Here is a 17,769-nt window from a genome sequence, read left to right on the forward strand (position 1 = left end):
TTCTTCATTATCGCTCTTCATCTTCACAATTGGAAAATCATGACAACAAATTTTATTTCATGTTAAACCTCTCTTTATTTTTTAAATGTATATATATATTTTCATTATATGCACTTAATCATATTTCTTACATATAACACTTTAAGCATAAGATGTATTAGCACTCTTATTTTAGCTACAACCAATACATATCCTCTCGGGAGACCCGTCACATCAAATTTTTTTATATGTACATATCCTCCCACATAAATCAACATCATTATTAAGATCGCCATCAAGAAAATATAGTTCAATTTGACTAATATGATAAAAATTAAACTTTAAAAATATTATGGATAGTGTATTGTGATAGTTTTATGTATATTAAAGATAAACGCTAAGTTGATTCATTATTCCCATTGACATCCTCGATTTAGTCATAAAATACATCTATGAATTTTTAGTTTCAAAATAAATAACAATAAATTCCACTTGATCAATTTGAGAGTAGCATTTTGCGTCATTATCATGACGCAAAATGCCTTCACAACATGAATTTTAAAATATTTCATTCACACTTAACACTATACAACATATAGCTTAAATAAAACATCAAAAGAAAAGTAAAGAAACTTGAAATATGCTGAAATTTCAAGATGAAGGACAACAATTGTTCCCAAATTTTTGCTACTTTGCATTATCATGTATGATGGTAACATTAAAAGTATGCTTCATGAGTTTTTCTTACATGTGCATCAACTTTGCTCATGACACTATCAAATCTTCCCATATGACAAATTGATATCATATACCCTCTTCACATCTAAAAAAATCATATTTTGCTATAAATTAGGGTCAAACCCAACAAGTATCTCCTTACTTAAATTAGGGTCATCTTTGGCTTTTATTTGAGCGAACATCTAAGGGTGCTCTTAGTTATGGCTTTTGATGTAACGCAAAAGAGAAATTTAAATATTATTTTCTTAAATGCATGATAATTCTCAATTAATTAGTCATTTCCCCAGAGCCAATTAATCATTCATTATATTATAAACAAATATTAAGAATGTGCATAGATTTTTTTTTCAAAGATAATTAAATAATAATAGTTTAAATTATAATTATTGCAATAATTTTTTAAATACATCTAACTACAAAATCATAAGTATCTAAACCCTAAACTAAGCATCATGTTTTGTCTCACAAGCATGTCATTGGTAAACTCTAACCATAAGACAACCTCTATTTGGCCAAACCCTCTTTAAATTTGAAATTTTTGAATGATGATAGACCTTTAATCATTTGATATAAGAATTTAGAATTTCATTTTTAAAGTTTACAAAATACCCATGTCCATAGTCAACAATATGGTAGCACAAAAAAAATTATAAAAGAGTGAAACTCTAATGAGTTTAAATTAGGTCTCTTTAATAATCAAGGAGCCAATGCTTTGTATTACACACTTCAATATAACAATTATATGAAGATTTGTGAACTAAAAAGTTAAAGAAAAATATGGGACAAGTTTGTGATCACCTATGAAGGAATCAATGATATTTACGAAATCAAATTAATATTTTGATGCAAGAGTATGAACTTTTCATAATGAAGTCCAATAAAACCATCACCAAAATATTCGAGAGATTCTCAATGAATTACATGTGTTAGATAAGGAGCACTCTGATAAATAACAAGAAAATTATATCTTATACTCTCTACCTAAAGATTAAGGTTTCGTTTGGGACGGCTTTCTTCTTGCTTCTTAAAGCTTTTTAATACAAAATTAAAATTTTTTTACTAAAAAGCTGCTTTCATAAGCAACAAAAAAAACGTCCCCAACGAAGCCTAAGATTCAAAAGCGACCACAAACTCATAAGCCCAATATTTAAATTCCAATCCTATTGATCAATTTTAGAGCTCTTTGGAAGCACACAAACAAAAGGTGATATCCAAAAAAGATGAGGAAGAGGCTCATGCTCTCAATGACTCTATCGAAGAGAAAAATAATGAGATGAGACAGCTTATGTTTTGTGATAATTTATGATACATTTTTAATTGAATGATATATTTATTAAATAACATAAAAATTATTGTAAATTGGGAAAAGGCATTAAGCATGAATTGCAATAACAGGTCATATTTTTTCATCACTGAACCCAATCAATTTGATTTGGGTTCCCAAATTGACAGGTTAATATTCTATGTAGATGCTCCTTCATTCTAAGAGGCACATGATAGCAGATCATACAAAATTTGCTTCATTGGATTACAACTCCTCTGGCATCAAAAAGATGATACTGATTGATGGATTAAAACACAATATTCTAAGGCTTCGTTTGGGACAGCTTTGTTACTGCTTCTTAAAGTAGTTTTCTAGTATAAAAAATTTAATTTTTGTACTAAAAAAATGCTTAAGAAGAAGTAAAAAAGCCATCTCAAACAAAGCCTAAGTATCATTCAATTATGTGATAGATGGTATAATGTCCATTTCTCAACTTCTCATAATCTAATTATGGTAAATGATGAACTTATTAGCAAGGGCAGAATTATATACTGCTACCCTAAAAAAATTAAAACTCTTAGTATAGTAAAGGTTATTTGTGATTTGCCCCTACTGATTTTTCTTTTGCTCGCAACAGATCTTTTTTTCACGCAATTTACCCCTCAAAAAAATCGAAAAGCCTCTTGACCTCCTGCTATTTTCATACTATTATGTCGAACTTTTATAACACTAACAAACAAGTTGTGCAAAATATATACCCGTATATATATTTTTATTTTTTTTATAAGTTTGTCAGTTAACCTCTTGAGAATTAAGACTGATTACATCCCTGCTTATTATGACAGGCCATTGCAACTACTTGATTTAACTTATTCATTTGCTCAACACAATAAAAGTATAACATGAGCACGATCATACCAAACAAGACCTTTCAGAACTTTGAAGAGCCAAGCCATTGCCATGCCAAATTAACTAGAACCAGAATTGCATCAGCAAAACAGTCGTAGTATCATGGACTATCTTGCAAATTACATATTCTCACAGAATACTTGCACTATATATATATAAGCCTGCACTACAATAAAGTGTAAAAGTGTCTTAACAGAAAAGCAAAACAAAATCTTCACAGAATTAGCATTAGAATAACATGGAAAACATGGAGCTGCCAAAAATTCCAATCTATTTTGCCATGCACGCATCCTTCTTATGCCAGACAATACAAAACAAACTTTGAGTTGGTAAATAAAAACTATACATGCCCCAGCTAGCAAATTAGTACAAATTTAGGCTTTGTTTGAGGCGGCTTTCTTAATGCTTTAGAAAGCAGCTTTTTAGTACAAATTTTTTTAGTTTAACAATGTTTTGTACTAAAAAACTGCTTTATGAAGCAGTAAGGAAGTCATCCCAAACGAAGCCTTAGTCTTGCTTTGCAGCTTAATAGAACTGGATGCTCAAACTTAGGCTTCGTTTAGGACAACTTTTTTACTACTTCTTAAAACAACTTTCTAGTACAAAAGTTTTACTTTTTGTACTAAAAATCTGCTTCAAGAAGCAGTAAGAAAGCCGTCCCAAACAAAGGCTTAAAGCTCAAAAGGCTGGAAATCTGTGCGAGTTTCCGAGTGTGTTCAGGTCATCAGAATATGGCTGCTCACCACTGGATGGTTCACTTCCATGTTCATACTCAGCTATGGGTCCGCTGTAGTCTCCACTGTACTCAGGGCTAGTAAGTTCTATCCTTCTGATTCTCCTCATGCTTGGGGCATACAAATCAGAATCGTAGTCTGAGCTAGAGCTGAAAAGCATGCTCTGCCCTGGCCTCATCCCCTCATTCAAGTCCTCTAGTGATGCATTGCCTTCCAATGCACTCACAATCTGCAATTAAACACATTCTTGGTTTTAAATGTTTTTTTGTTATAAGTTCTATGATTGTATGTTGACCAAACATCAACCTTCAAATTGCTTAGCTCAAATTTAAGACCAGCAATGATGGTAAATATGAAGAAATATGGATAAAATTTGAATAAAAATTGAGTATTCGCAGAGCCGAAACGAAATAGTTGGGATTATGTTGATGATGAAGAAAGGGTTTGAAGTGACTTTGCTATTATAGATAGAGCTGTTTTCTAAGTCTTCAGAATTATGAGATTGGTATTGCAAATAAAAGGGTGGCATTGAAAAATAACCAAAAATGGAAAAGTTCGAAGTTTAAAAATGCAGTTTATGATCTCAGGAGTTTTAAGAAAATCCAGATATTTACAGAGATGTTGATAGCATGAAGAGTAGAAGTCCACTACGGGATGAAAAATCAATTACATATGACCAAGCCAAAATCTTTGTAAGTACAAGCGATATAATGTAGCTTCAATCTAGTCAAATGTCGATGTAGTTTAAAAAAATATTATAACTATTTCAACCATACCACAGTCCACAGCGCAAGGGCCTCTTTGGAGCCATGACACATAGCATACAGCGCGGCACACACCATTTTGAACATGATGCAAATTATATAAAAATTATAAAATAATAAGCATGAATATGAAATATCATTAAACTGAAAGATAATCTATCATAATAATGAAAGACAACCATAATCATATATAAGTTCAAGTAAACAACACTCAAATATCTCATAATTCAAAATATTAAAATCAATTTTTTAAATGTCAATGATTTTATAAGAATTTAATATACTCTTATTGGGAATCATGACTGGGCAGGTCGAACCCTGCCAGGGGGCAGCGTCCTCTTAGACTCGGCATATCTGCGACATATCTACACTTTTACTTAAAAATTTTCATGTTTCAAATTCATGTGATTTAATTTGTGTCGATCCTTTGTAGGATAATGAGCTCTAGTGGTATAGGAATTGGGTTAGATGATGGTCCATCAGAGACAAATATTGAAGATAATAAACTTATGTAAGGTTATATGACAAAAATAGGAAAAACGTCATAAGAGGGTAGCAATATTGTATTCAAATGCAATTACTATAATACCACATACAAAGAATCATATTATAAAGTGAAAGCTCATTTGTTGAAGATTAATGGTCATGGAATTAAAGTATGCTCGAAGATAAGCTCATCACAAATGACTGAATTACAAAGGAAAATCAGTGAAACTGAGCAAAGGAGTAAAAAAGAGCTTCCAAAATATATTTTACTTCCAAGCACCCATGCTTTATATCCTTCATCATCTTCTTCAATTAGAAGTGATTACACTACTGTAAACAAAGGGCCTTTCCGAATGGAGAGATATGGACCTAAAAAAAATGTTGTAGATAGTGTTTTGGAGAAAACATTTAATTTACAAACGAGAGAACAACTAGATGAAGAAATAGATATAATATTTTACTCAGTTGGATTTCCTTTTAACCTAGCAAAGAATTCACATTATAAGAATGCATTTACCAATGCATGCAATAATAATCTTGCAGGATATGTGCCACCAAGATATAATGTCATTAGAACGAAGTTGTTGCAAAGAGAGAGGGATAATATTGAGAAGTTGCTCGAGCCTAGAAGAGGAGTTTGGAAGGAAAAATTAGTTACTTTGGTTTGTGATGGGTGGATAGATCATCAAAGAAGACCACTTATCAACTTCATGGTTGTACAGAGAGCTATCATATATTTATTAAAGCTGTAAACAGTGAAGGATAGTACAATAATAAGTTCTTTATTTCTAATTTAATCAAAGAAGTTATCAAGATGGTAGGCCCTTCAAACATCATCCAGGTCATTACTGATAATGTACCTATTTGTAAAGCTGCAGGTCTACTTGTAGAGCAAGCCTATCCTCATATTTTATGGACACCATGTAATGTGTATACGCTTAATCTTGCCTTGAAGAACATTTGTGTAGCTAAGAATACTAAGGCAAACGAAACTCGATTTGCCTCAGTTATAGCGATGTTGAGAAGATTCAAAAAAAATAAAAAAATGCTCTTCAAGCTATGGTGATCAGTGACAAATGGTCATGTTATAGGGAAGATGATGTTGGAAATGCTAGGTATATAAAGGGGAAGCTTTTAGATGATATATAGTGGGATGAGATTGAATACATCTTAAATTTTACAGATCCAATTTATGAAATATTGAGAGTAGCTGGTACGAATATGTCTTATTTACATCTTATTTATGAGATATGGGATTCAATGCTAGCCAAAGTAAAAGAAATTATATATATATATATATATATATACATGAGAGAAAGGCACTTCATGAAGACTCAAGCTATTGGGATGTTATTTATGCTATTCTAAAAGATAGGTGGAGCAAAAGTATTACACTTTTATATTACTTAGCTCGCTCATTAAATATCAGGTAAATTTTAACATTTTTTCATTATTAATTCACAATTTGTTCTTTAGTAATTTCAACAATTTTTATTATTTATTTTTAATGTTATTTGAAGATATTCAACTAAATAATGACTTCAAGAGGATCCTCAAAGAGTTTCTCCATAGAAAAATTTATAAATTTCAAATATGAGGAAGACATTTCTGAAGCGTTATTTTCTAAATGAGGAGAGAAAAGTGTCAATATTTGCTAAATTTTTTAGTTATTTAGAGGACTTTGGTGACCAAGAGTCATTGCGTGATAGGTGTAGAATTTATCCGAAAATGTGATGGATTATACATAGAGTTTCAACACCTTTACTTCAAACAATCGCAATAAAATTGTTTGGCCAAGTTTCATCCTCATCTTGTTTTGAAAGAAATTGGAGCACATACTCCTTCATCCAATCAATGAAGAGAAATAAAATTACTTCATAACGGGCAAAAGATTTAATTTAGGTGCATAAAAACCTTCAACTTCTCTCAAGAAAAACACTAACTTATCTGGAAGGAGACAACATAATGTGGGATATTGCTGAAGATGGATTTGAATCTCTTGAGGATATGGGAATATTAGAAATTGCTAATCTTTCACTTGATGAGCCTGAATTGGAAGCTATGATATTTATTGAAGATGATATAGAAATTCAAAGACAAACCATTGAAGAAGCAAATCCTATCATTCCTTCTATTGAATAGTTCAAACTTCATGTGCTAGACAATTTATGTTTTTTTATTTTTGTTGTTGTACTAGACATTTAAATACTTAATGCTTACTTTTATTTTGATATTATAAGATACAATGCTAAAAATGATGTTGCTTTCAAATTTTTTTGTCAATCAAATATTACACTTTGATTACTTCTTAATTTTTAAATATGATTTATATATTATAATGTTGTATCTGCGCCGTATTTGTATCCTATATTTTTAAGAATTGACGTGTCCCGTATCCGTATCGTGTCATATCTGTGTCGCCGTATACATATCGGTGCATCATAGGTTAAGTGTTTGGCTCAACTCATTTACACCCCTTAGTTTGATTAACTTAATTGCATAGAAAAATACTAAACTTTTTTGTGTTAATTTTTTTCATCCATAAAGTTGATAGAACTAGGAGATTTATGAATGTTTGTAAAGAGATACTTAAAACAGGAAGCAAATATCTAAATTTAATGATGATAAAACTTTTGGACATTATTTATGATATATCAAAAACCTTCAACAACAAGAGCTAGAGGAGCATAACCTGACTCATCTTGGGGCGTCGCCGAGCAGAATGACGAACACACGCAGCAGCACACGCAATCATCCGTGCCATCTCCACGGTGTCATAGTTGCCATTGAGACGATGATCAGCTACATCATCATAGTTTCCATCAGCCAGTGCTTGGAAAAGAACCGGCCTTGCCTGTTAAAAAAAAAAGAAAAATGTTGAGTTCAAAAAAAAAACAAATCTCTGCAATTATGGTTCATCGCTTTGTATCCAACACCATAAAATTAATGACAGTGGAACTACACTAACCCAGTCAACTAAGCTGTCTTCCATGAATGCATGAGAGCTGCCCACAGGCCGTTGTCCAGTAATCAATTCGAGAAGCATCACACCATATGAGAACACATCCGATTTCTCAGTTAGCTTGCCACTAGATGCATACTCTGGAGCTAGATACCTAGAATAATGGATAAAACTGCTAAATTAGCACGAGATTGTTTTGGTCTTATGGCTACTTCAGGTTTGGATGTTCTAGTTTACCCAAATGTTCCCATAACTCTTGTGGAGACATGCGTGTGATTGTCAGATGAAAGTTTCGCCAAGCCAAAATCAGCAACCTGTAGACTTGCACTTTAGTGGGCACAACATAATTTAGGGTTCGTATGTGACGGCTTTTTTTATTGCTTCTTAAATTAGCTTTCTAGTACAAAAATTTTTAATTTATACTAGAAAGCTTCTTTAAGTAGTAAGAAAGCCGCACCATATGAAGCCTTAATGAATGAGAAATATAGAATCTATGCAAGCAAGGCAAACATATCAATGGCAATCAATAATAGACTTGCAAATGTTCTAAATTGATGAAATCAGAAAACCCATGTGAGCATATAGCAAAGCTGCAAAGGTATATAACTGTCAAAGAGCATATTCTTCTTTTACGTCTCCTCAAATTAATCCTTGCAAAAGGTTTTATGATTAAGCTTGGCATTGTTATGGAGTTATTATAGCACACACTTACACAGTCATCATCATCATCATGACCTTATCCCAACTACTTGAATACTTCCACCTTTCGTTCAAGTTGCTAGCTAAATGAGGTTTTCACTATGCTTTGCCATAGTTTTTATCAAAATAGCTAACTATATAATCTTTGGTCTACTTTTTCTTCTTTTTCCTTCTAACTTTTTTCTACCTACGTGCCTTATTTGTGTATCTTCTAATATTCATTGTACATGCCCAAAACCAATCACAAGCCTCATTAGGCAAAAGGCTTGTAATTATGCTTGAAACTCAAAATTCATTTCATATCATTCAATTTTAAATGAGCTTGATGTCAAACTCAATTTTCATTGACATGAGGAAGACTTGCTTTAAATTAATTTAATTCAACTTGAATGACAATATAATTAATATATATCTAATTATGTCGAAACTATATGTTGGATACTACGTATCTGTTCAATGACTAGCATTAATCGAAAGTTCTCTCGCATTATCGGGAGGGATATATAACTATAGGGGCTTGTGTCTATATGATGACTAGCATTAATCGAAAGTTATCTCGCATTATCGGGAGGGATAATTAACTATAGGAGCTTGTGTCTATATGAAACCAAAACTTAGATCATAAAGTCGTCGCAAAATGAGGGCAAAATTTGTGGATAATATCTTATTTAAAGTTCAATCTGCCTTCTGAAAACTTAACATGGAATCTAAACTCGTTAAAATACTCCCCGTCGACAAAAAAGTCGTAGAGAGGCCGAGGCGTGAATTTTCGGAGCCCACACTCGCCTGAAGAAACAAGTTTAAAGAAAGAGAGGAAGAAATTCTAGTAAGAGAAAGTTAATTTCGGGCGACTTTGGTCAACTTTTTGTTCTCAGTCTAGTTTGGGATGTTGTCTGGATCAAGGTAGATTATATTCTGGCTATCTAAGTTTTCAAAAATACAAAAAAATTTGAGATTTTTTTTTATTAAAATTATAAATTCGTAGTCTAAAAACAGGAATAACTTCACACCCGCTAAACTTTTATTATGTAACTTCCTATATATTGTATATACGATCATTCTGAACATTTAGATAATTTTCTTAAAAAAAATATCGGATAAATTATAAATTGTGCTATTTTTAGCAAATTGGAAATGATTATTATCTCAAAAAATAATATTGTAGTATATTTAAGGCCTTAAAATAGCATTCGGAAATATCCCCGATAATCTGCTTAAAATGTGTGATTTCGTGGAGCTATAATGTTGGAGGAAAATCTATGAAGCTAAAAGCATTGGGTGTTATAAATGTCAAAATTTTTGAACATTTGATGGGCTAAGCATTTGAGAGTAATAAGGGTCTATTTTCTAATATGTTAGCACAAGGAGTCATAAAGGCTTGAATTATGATTTCTTCTTTTGATGGGAGGTATAAGGGTCTGACGAAATTTATTATTTTCTGCTCTGTTTTATAAAGTACTTGTTTATTTAGATTCAATGTAAAGTCTATTAAAATTTAATTATCTACAAGCACTTTTCGAATCGGTACAATAGCTGTAAATAATTACTTTTACATGCAATTACATGTAAAATGGCTTAATTATTGAAAATTAAGATCGGTAGGTATGCCTGTTGAGTTGTGTTAGCTCACACATACTTTGCATTCTATTTCAGGCCATTGAAAAGATAATGAGTCAGTTGAGTAGATTTGATTGCATGCTCTAATCTTCTAAGTTTGTGTTAGTATTTCCCTTGTTTTTTTTTATTTTTGTACAGTCATGGTTATTATATGTGGATAAGTTTATTTGTTTTGCATAGGATGTTCTTTAGTTGCTTTATCATTTTTTTTTAAATAGAAGAAATTTGAAAAGTCTCCAAAATTTATATCTTGAGTTTGGTTTAACACATGTTGACCTCTAAGCATATTCCATGATTAATCAAGTGCATCAAGAAAAACAACTATTATATATGTTGCTTATCACGAGCATCAAGGTACCTCGATCGCCATCAAAATGGCTCAAAACTTTATTTGGTCATGATATAGATCACACCGATGCACTTAGGACATTAGATTTGTTTAAAAAAAAGTCATTCATGTATAACTCAATCAAAAATGATGACAACATTGACTGTTCGTAAGCGCGGTGCCGGCGAAAACTACCCAAATGATCTTCGATTGTTAAACGGACTGCGTCAATATGATCAAAGCATCAGATTTACCAAAGGGGAGACCTCTCGCAGTTAATTGGGTGGAGGCGGTCAAAATTGATAGACCACTTGTAAAACCCGAAAACTATGATCATAGGTCGTCGCACGCTTTTCGATGCGTCGCAACGATACTTACGGGAAAAATTAAGGTTAACAAAATTTGACGAAAATAATTTTATAAAATTTTACATAAATTTCTGATCAATTTGATGTATAGAACATATGATTAATTTGGTATATTTTTAGAGATAGAATTTTTAGAAGTCTAAAAATGTGAACTTTACCCCTAAGAGTTTCTTAAGCCGGAATTACTTAAGTGAGGGCAATTAGGTCTTTTTGGCAAACCCTTTCTCCTAATATGAGCAAACTGAGCCTCCCCCTCTCATTTTACACACCGTTCGGCGGAAATCATGAGAGATGGATGGGCTAGGGGCGACGGTCTAGGTAGACGTGTCAATTTTGGGTTACGGGTCTGGCTCGGGTCGAACCCGAAACTGACCCTGCATTATTCGAGTCAGCCCGAACCTGGCCCATTTTTCAAAACGGGTTAGTTTTCCCGACCCGCTTCAGGTCCAGGTCAACCCGACACGACCCGAATGACCCATTTCCAACAAAAAAATTACTAATTTTCAGGTCAAAAAAGGGCCTATCTCCTCCTTTTCGGGTAAAAAATGGGTATATCTCCTCTTTTTCGTGTCAAAAACGGGTTAAAATCGGGTCAAGCTCGGGTTGTCGTGTCAAAATCGGGTTTTCGGGTCAATTTTGGGTCAAAGGATTAACCCGAACCCGACCCGATTTTTGAAACGGGTTGAAATGTTGAACCCAAACCTGACCCGTTTTGGGTTGACCCTAACCCGAAATTTTCGGGTCGGGTTTTCGGGTCGGGTCAAATATTGACACCCCTAGGTCTATGAGCGACGGGCTCTCCGGCGAAGATTTTCCGGCGAGAAAATTTAGGGAAATCGAAGAGGAGGTCGAGGGAAGAAGAAGGTATGTCTTGGAAACTTATTCCCTCTTCTCAATCTCAAGATTTTTAAAGATGAAATTTCTAGGGTTTTTCAAAAATTTTGTTTTCTTCCAAATTTCTTTTTACGAAATCAATAGAAAGGATTTAGGAGAATGTTTTGATGATAGAAATGAAGTTTTTGGAGGAATTTTTGGAAATAGGAAAGTTATGATTTTTACAAAAAATTTAATTTCTATAAAGTACTTTTACAAAAGTTGTTTCTAAGGGCCTTAGGAATGTTTTTAAAACAAAATTTTGAGTTTTTATAATAAATTTCATTTTTCTTAATTTTTATAATTAAATTAATCCGAAAATAATTAACCTAATTATTAATTATGATTTAGGGAAATGTTTAGCTTGATGTTATGATGAAAATTCATGATTTAGGGATTTCTAAAATTTGGATTTATAATAATTTTTAAAATAGAAAATTAATTAATTTAATTATTGAAAATATTTATGATGTGTGCTTAGTTCAGTTGTAATTTTCCTTAGGTGTGGATTAAGGAGACGACGTGTGGTTAAGCAACTATGTTTATTAAAAATTAATAGCAAGTCCACTAGCTAGTCATCAAGCACATGATTATTAAATAAATGTTAGATATTTTGACTTCCAAAATTGACCTCCTTGCCTTACTAAGCAATTCAACTTCTTATTTACCTTCAATATTTCTTCGATCAGACACTAAATATTTATCAAAGAACTAGATTACAATACCCAAACATATACTAAAGTCATGCTAAGATCATGGAATTGTTCTTCAAAAATTTACAAAAGAAGACACATTGAAGGCAAAATCCTAAATTCATGATTCAAGAAGAAAATATAGAGAAATTGTAGATTATGATATGGACATATTGTACAAAATCATATACAGGGTTATAATATTGCTCCTAAAAAAATTGCAAGCAAGAAAAATTGGTCGTAAAAATTTAGAGACATAAGAAAATTTAAAAGATATTGTGAAGAAATGAAAGGAGAAAATACTTACAAACTATTAGGGGTGTCAATATTTGACACGACCCGAAAACCCAACACGAACTCGACCCGAAAATTTCGGGTTAGGGTCAACCTGGACTCGAAACGGGTCGGGTTTACCCAGAAACCCGGAATTGACCTGTTTTTTACTCGAAAACTTGTTTTTGACCCAGAAACCCAAGATTGACCCATTTTATACCTGAAAATTAGAGATTGGCCCATTTTTTGACCAAAAAACTAGCTTTTTTTGGCCGGCTCTTGGTCATTCGGGTCGTGTCGGGTTGACCCAGCTTGAAGCGGGTAGGGTTCGGGTCTGAAAAATCGACCCGTTTGTAAAAATGGGTTTGGTTCGGGTTGACCCGAATAGTACGGGGTCAGTTTCGAGTTTGATCTAAACTCGACCCGTGATCCGAAATTGACACCCCTACTAACTACATTGCTTGACTTCCAAAATGCAGTAGAGGACTGGAAGCATTGGCATGCTCAACTAAGATAATGTGTTGTGAAACGCATGCAAGACTCCATCCACAATCTCTTATACCAGGACCATTACATGTGAAGTGCATTTTAGGAATTCAGATAATTCCTAATGATTCCATCACATAAGTGTTTATTTGAAGCGCAAAATCGACCTCAGACACCCAAATGTAGATTTTTTTTTTTTTTTAAATATGAGAGTCAAAATGAAGTGCGTCTTAAACCTAGAGGACCCAAATGTAATCTAACTTTTTTTCCAGGGTTGTTCTTGGGGTTATTCTTTAAGTTGCATTATACTCTTTAATCATCATCAAGAACTTCCACCTTTTCTACTTGCCAAAAAGAGAACATGAATTATAACTAGCGTACTCATTTAATATGATCAGGTCAACTTACCATGGCCTCAAACTTGAAGTCTAGCAGGATATTGGAAGATTTGATATCGCGATGGATTATTCTTGGATGGCCTTCATGCAGATGATATTAAGTAACTGATATGTAGGAAAAAGTAAGGAAAAAACAATGTTCTAAATTCAGAATACTTGATACATACATTCTTCATGCAAGTAAGCAATTCCCTTAGCTGATCCAATTGCAATCTTGAGTCTGGTAGACCAATCCATAACAGGAAGTCCCTTCCCTAAAACAGAAACAACTTGAACCTCAACCTTAACGGTAACATTCATTATTTCTATAATGTCCATCAAAAGAAGCTTTACCATGGAGGTGGTACTCAAGAGTCCTGTTGGGAATAAAGTCATAGACAAGCATTCTTTGTGATCCAGCTATGCAGTATCCAACAAGGGACAGCAAATGACGATGATGAACTCGACTAATGATATCAACCTCAGCATGAAACTCTCGTTCACCTTGCCCGCTCCCTAACTTGAGAGACTTAACAGCAATTTCCTTCCCATTTGGAAGCAACCCTTTGTGCACATAGCCAAATCCACCCTGCCCCAAGAGGTTGGATTGAGAGAAATTGTTGGTGGCAGCTTCAAGCTCTTCATAAGTGAAGTTGCTTTCGTTGAAACCCAAGGGCAAAGTGGGGGATGGAGGTGATAGAGGAGGGGCTTGTTGGCTAGAAAAGAGGGAGCTGATCTCGTTGCTGTTAGTCAACATGTTTGGTGGCTGCAGGTGCCATCCACCTCCAGGTGGTTGGACCTTCACAACAGGATCCCTTGCTTGGTGCGCATTGTGCCATTTCTGGGTTACTCCATTAGTGTAATACATACTGTCTGATATTAGAAGCAGGTGAGCCATCAAAGTGGTAGTTCAGAGGCAATGGAGGCAGTATTAAAAGTAGTAAAAAGTGAAAATCAACTGTAAATTCACTATTTTGTTCTTGATTTGTACTTTTCAAATATTAATTTGGATAATTATACATCTTATAACTTTCTTCCTTTTTTTTGCTTCTGCATTTTTATCAAGATCTCTATCTAAACTTCCCCACATTCAATAAAAAAAAAAACTAAAATGTTAAAAAGCAAGAAAGGTCAGGCTAAGATTTTTCAGAAGAAAAAGTAATGGTTTCCTTTAATGGTTTGATGGAAAGTGGGAAATATTTCGACTTATTTTTTGCATCACATGATTTTAGAAGAGCCTATTGTTTATTTTCAACGCGCAACTGGCTAACCTCTGTTATTCACGCATCTAAATATACATTTCCCCACATCCCTGATATTTAGTTTTTTTGAACGATTCAATTATGAACTTTCAGCAAAGCAAGCACAGCGTATGAATTTTCAGGATTCTATTTTTATTCTGGATCCACTTTCTTAAAAACTTTAATGAGAAAAAAGTTAATCTGAGCATCCTGCATAAAGTTAAAATTAAAAATTTTCACTTGTGTGATTTTGTGATTGAAAAGTTCACAATCTTTCATGATGCATAAGAGTAGAATTGTTAATCAACCAACAAACCTTTCGATGCTGAAGGATTCACATAGTGCTGCATTGAGTTGTGTTGTTTCCTCTTTCTCTTCCAGCAACATATGCAAACAATGGTCATCATAACAAGAAAGAATGCTACACCAATTGCAACTCCAGCAATGAGTAGCACATTAACATGGCTATTGTACTTGCCCTCTGGTGAATTTTTCTTAGAATTTAAGGAAAGAGTAGAAGGTGTAGTGATTGCATTCCTTGTTGTTAATGGAGATAGAGGGCCAGCTTGGGCTGGCATTGGAAGCATGGTGGAGAATCTATTACCAGCTGAAGGTATTGGAGAAGATTTGAAAGATGTAAGGTGAGGGTTAAATGACGGCAAGGTGGAGACTTTGTGGAAGGAGAAGATTCTGCAACTATCACGGACTGAAATGGTGATAAGGCTAAAGCTGTGAAAGACCTTGACGAAGTGTTTGGTGGTAATGAGCTAAAGGATGAGGACATTTGCACTTGAACAGTCACGGAGCTCAAGTAAGAAGTTCTTCTTCAGAAATGGATTCATTGATCTTTACAACCTGCTCCCGGAGGCAATAGAGCCAATGAACTCTCTACAAAAGAAAGGCATGAAATCAGGCACAACCTCAGCATTTTAAAAGCCAACATAGTGCGATAAGAAATCTCTAAAGAAAAAAAATGTATTAAGAGAAGTACAACACTTAGATTCTGTTCGGGATAACTTCCTTGCTACTTTATTTTTTAGACCTCAATCATAATTTTTATTTTTTCACTATTTTTTTGTTACTTTCAAAAAATATTATTCTAGAAAACGAATTTCTACAATAGTTTTATATAAGTTATTTTATACATCATCTTTATAAAGCAAAGGATACCGCAATTACAGTTTCTATTTAGCTGCGACTTTCTATTTAGCAGTGAAAAGGTTGTCTGAAACTGTTTTCTACAATAGCTTTTAAAAAATAATTTCTCCACAATAACTTTACAATCATCTTTATAAAAAGCTGCAGACATCCCAGAACGAACCTTATTCTATATGCAATAACCAAAATATAATTTTAGCAATTCCAAAAGCTTCAATGCAACCTAATCCCTTTACAGAACGCAATCAATCAGCCAATACAAAACATTATCACCCACACAGCTATCATGCATAAAACAACCAAAACCTTCTAAAGAAGAAAACTATCAAACAAAGCGTATTTTTTGCATTTAAAACGATAGCAATTATTAGCTAAACCCAATCTTTCGCAACTCAAAAGCTACGGAAAGGAAATCAAAGCCATTTGCAGCCTGTAAAGAGAAAATTCAACATTATAAAAGAATATGAAGTTCATCACGTAGCGAACTGGTTTAATCAAATAACCTGAAACCAAACCAGACAAAAGAGAATCGCCCCGGACAACGTGAAAGACCCGACTCCCTCCTTCCTGCAATTTACAACCCGTGCCTTCCTACGTCTGCCGTAATCAGCTTCGAGATCTCACCCTCGCCAACTTCATGCGCTCCGAAGATGAAAATTATATATCAGACTTCCTTTATAATTTTATTTATAGCGATAATATATTTTTACAAAGATGCCCTTAATCGGAGGGATTTTTGCATATTTTGGAAAATTCAGTAATTTTCAGAAGTTTTGTCTAACAAGCCAAATTAAAAAAGTTTTAGACTTTACAAATGCTCTATAATTAATATGATTAATTTTGGGTTTATAATAAAATATAATCTATATGAATAAGATTTATTACATTCATCTTAATGTGCATGGGAATAGTGCTTGCTGACATTTGAAATCATCAAAGAACTTATATAGCAATTACATATAACAAAGCTATCTACATCCAATGAAAATTTATTATGAATACTAAAAATATCTATGCCAAGGTGTAAAGTACAGTTAAATGTGAAGGTAGGGCTACAATCTTGATACGTCATTGTAGGTTGTCATGATATGGCATGAATCTTGAGGCACATACAATGGGAAACTTTCAAAATTAAATTTGAGGCCATCTGAACTTATATTTCAGCAAACTTATAGTCAAACTGAACGTCTTGAACAAACGAACTCAATGACATCAAAATCGATTAATTTGAGCTCAAATGGGCCCAAATCAAGGGCCCGAAGCATATTTGGATGGTTTAAAGCATAAATTGGATGACCAAATGATACATAAATATAACATGCTTATGGTCGAATCAAGTGGCTCGACGAGACGAATCCAACAGGCCTGAGATTGTTAAATTATGATATCATTTGAGCACATAAATGCTTGACAAATGCTCTATAATCAAGGGGATCAATATGTGTTATCCGATGGAGCACTCTGAATTTGCCCAGAACTTATCCATATTTACAAGGTATGACACTCTAAAAAATCTATAAATATGTCCCCACATCTCACATGAAAGGGGGTTGAGAGCTTGAACCTTTGATTGGAGATTGGAGAGAGTTCCAAAACTTCAAAGATCTAGAGCTCCACCAAGACACTATCGCCGACGAACCTCCGTCGACCGAAGTCCGACACCGCCTAGCCGCTAACCATAGCTGGACCACTGCATGCCCTACTATCGCCCGTTGATTACGATCCCTCCGACTACCGTTGCTAGCCGATTACAAACCCTACGACCTCCATCGCTCATCGACTTTGGTCCTTCTTACCTTTGTTGCCCACCGACTATAGTCC

The 17,769-nt window shown here is 33.7% G+C and overlaps 1 protein-coding gene across 1 annotated transcript; it reads right to left on the bottom strand.

Moving 5' to 3' along the window:
* Nucleotides 1-3,057: 3,057 nt before the first annotated feature.
* LOC110099796 (proline-rich receptor-like protein kinase PERK4) lies at nt 3,058-16,591 on the bottom strand. Its single transcript, XM_020827082.2, has 9 exons — nt 16,452-16,591; nt 15,107-15,678; nt 13,904-14,422; nt 13,738-13,824; nt 13,581-13,651; nt 8,074-8,150; nt 7,843-7,990; nt 7,567-7,728; nt 3,058-3,853 (listed from the first exon to the last, which is right to left on the bottom strand). The coding sequence occupies exons 2-9, from the start codon at nt 15,375-15,377 to the stop codon at nt 3,569-3,571; spliced, it is 1,620 nt and encodes a 539-aa protein (XP_020682741.1). The 5' UTR covers nt 15,378-15,678; nt 16,452-16,591; the 3' UTR covers nt 3,058-3,568.
* Between the last annotated feature and the right edge of the window lie 1,178 nt (nt 16,592-17,769).

The sequence above is a fragment of the Dendrobium catenatum genome, unplaced genomic scaffold (genome assembly GCF_001605985.2).
Source record: "Dendrobium catenatum unplaced genomic scaffold, ASM160598v2 fragScaff_scaffold_220, whole genome shotgun sequence".
Classification (NCBI taxonomy): domain Eukaryota; kingdom Viridiplantae; phylum Streptophyta; class Magnoliopsida; order Asparagales; family Orchidaceae; genus Dendrobium; species Dendrobium catenatum.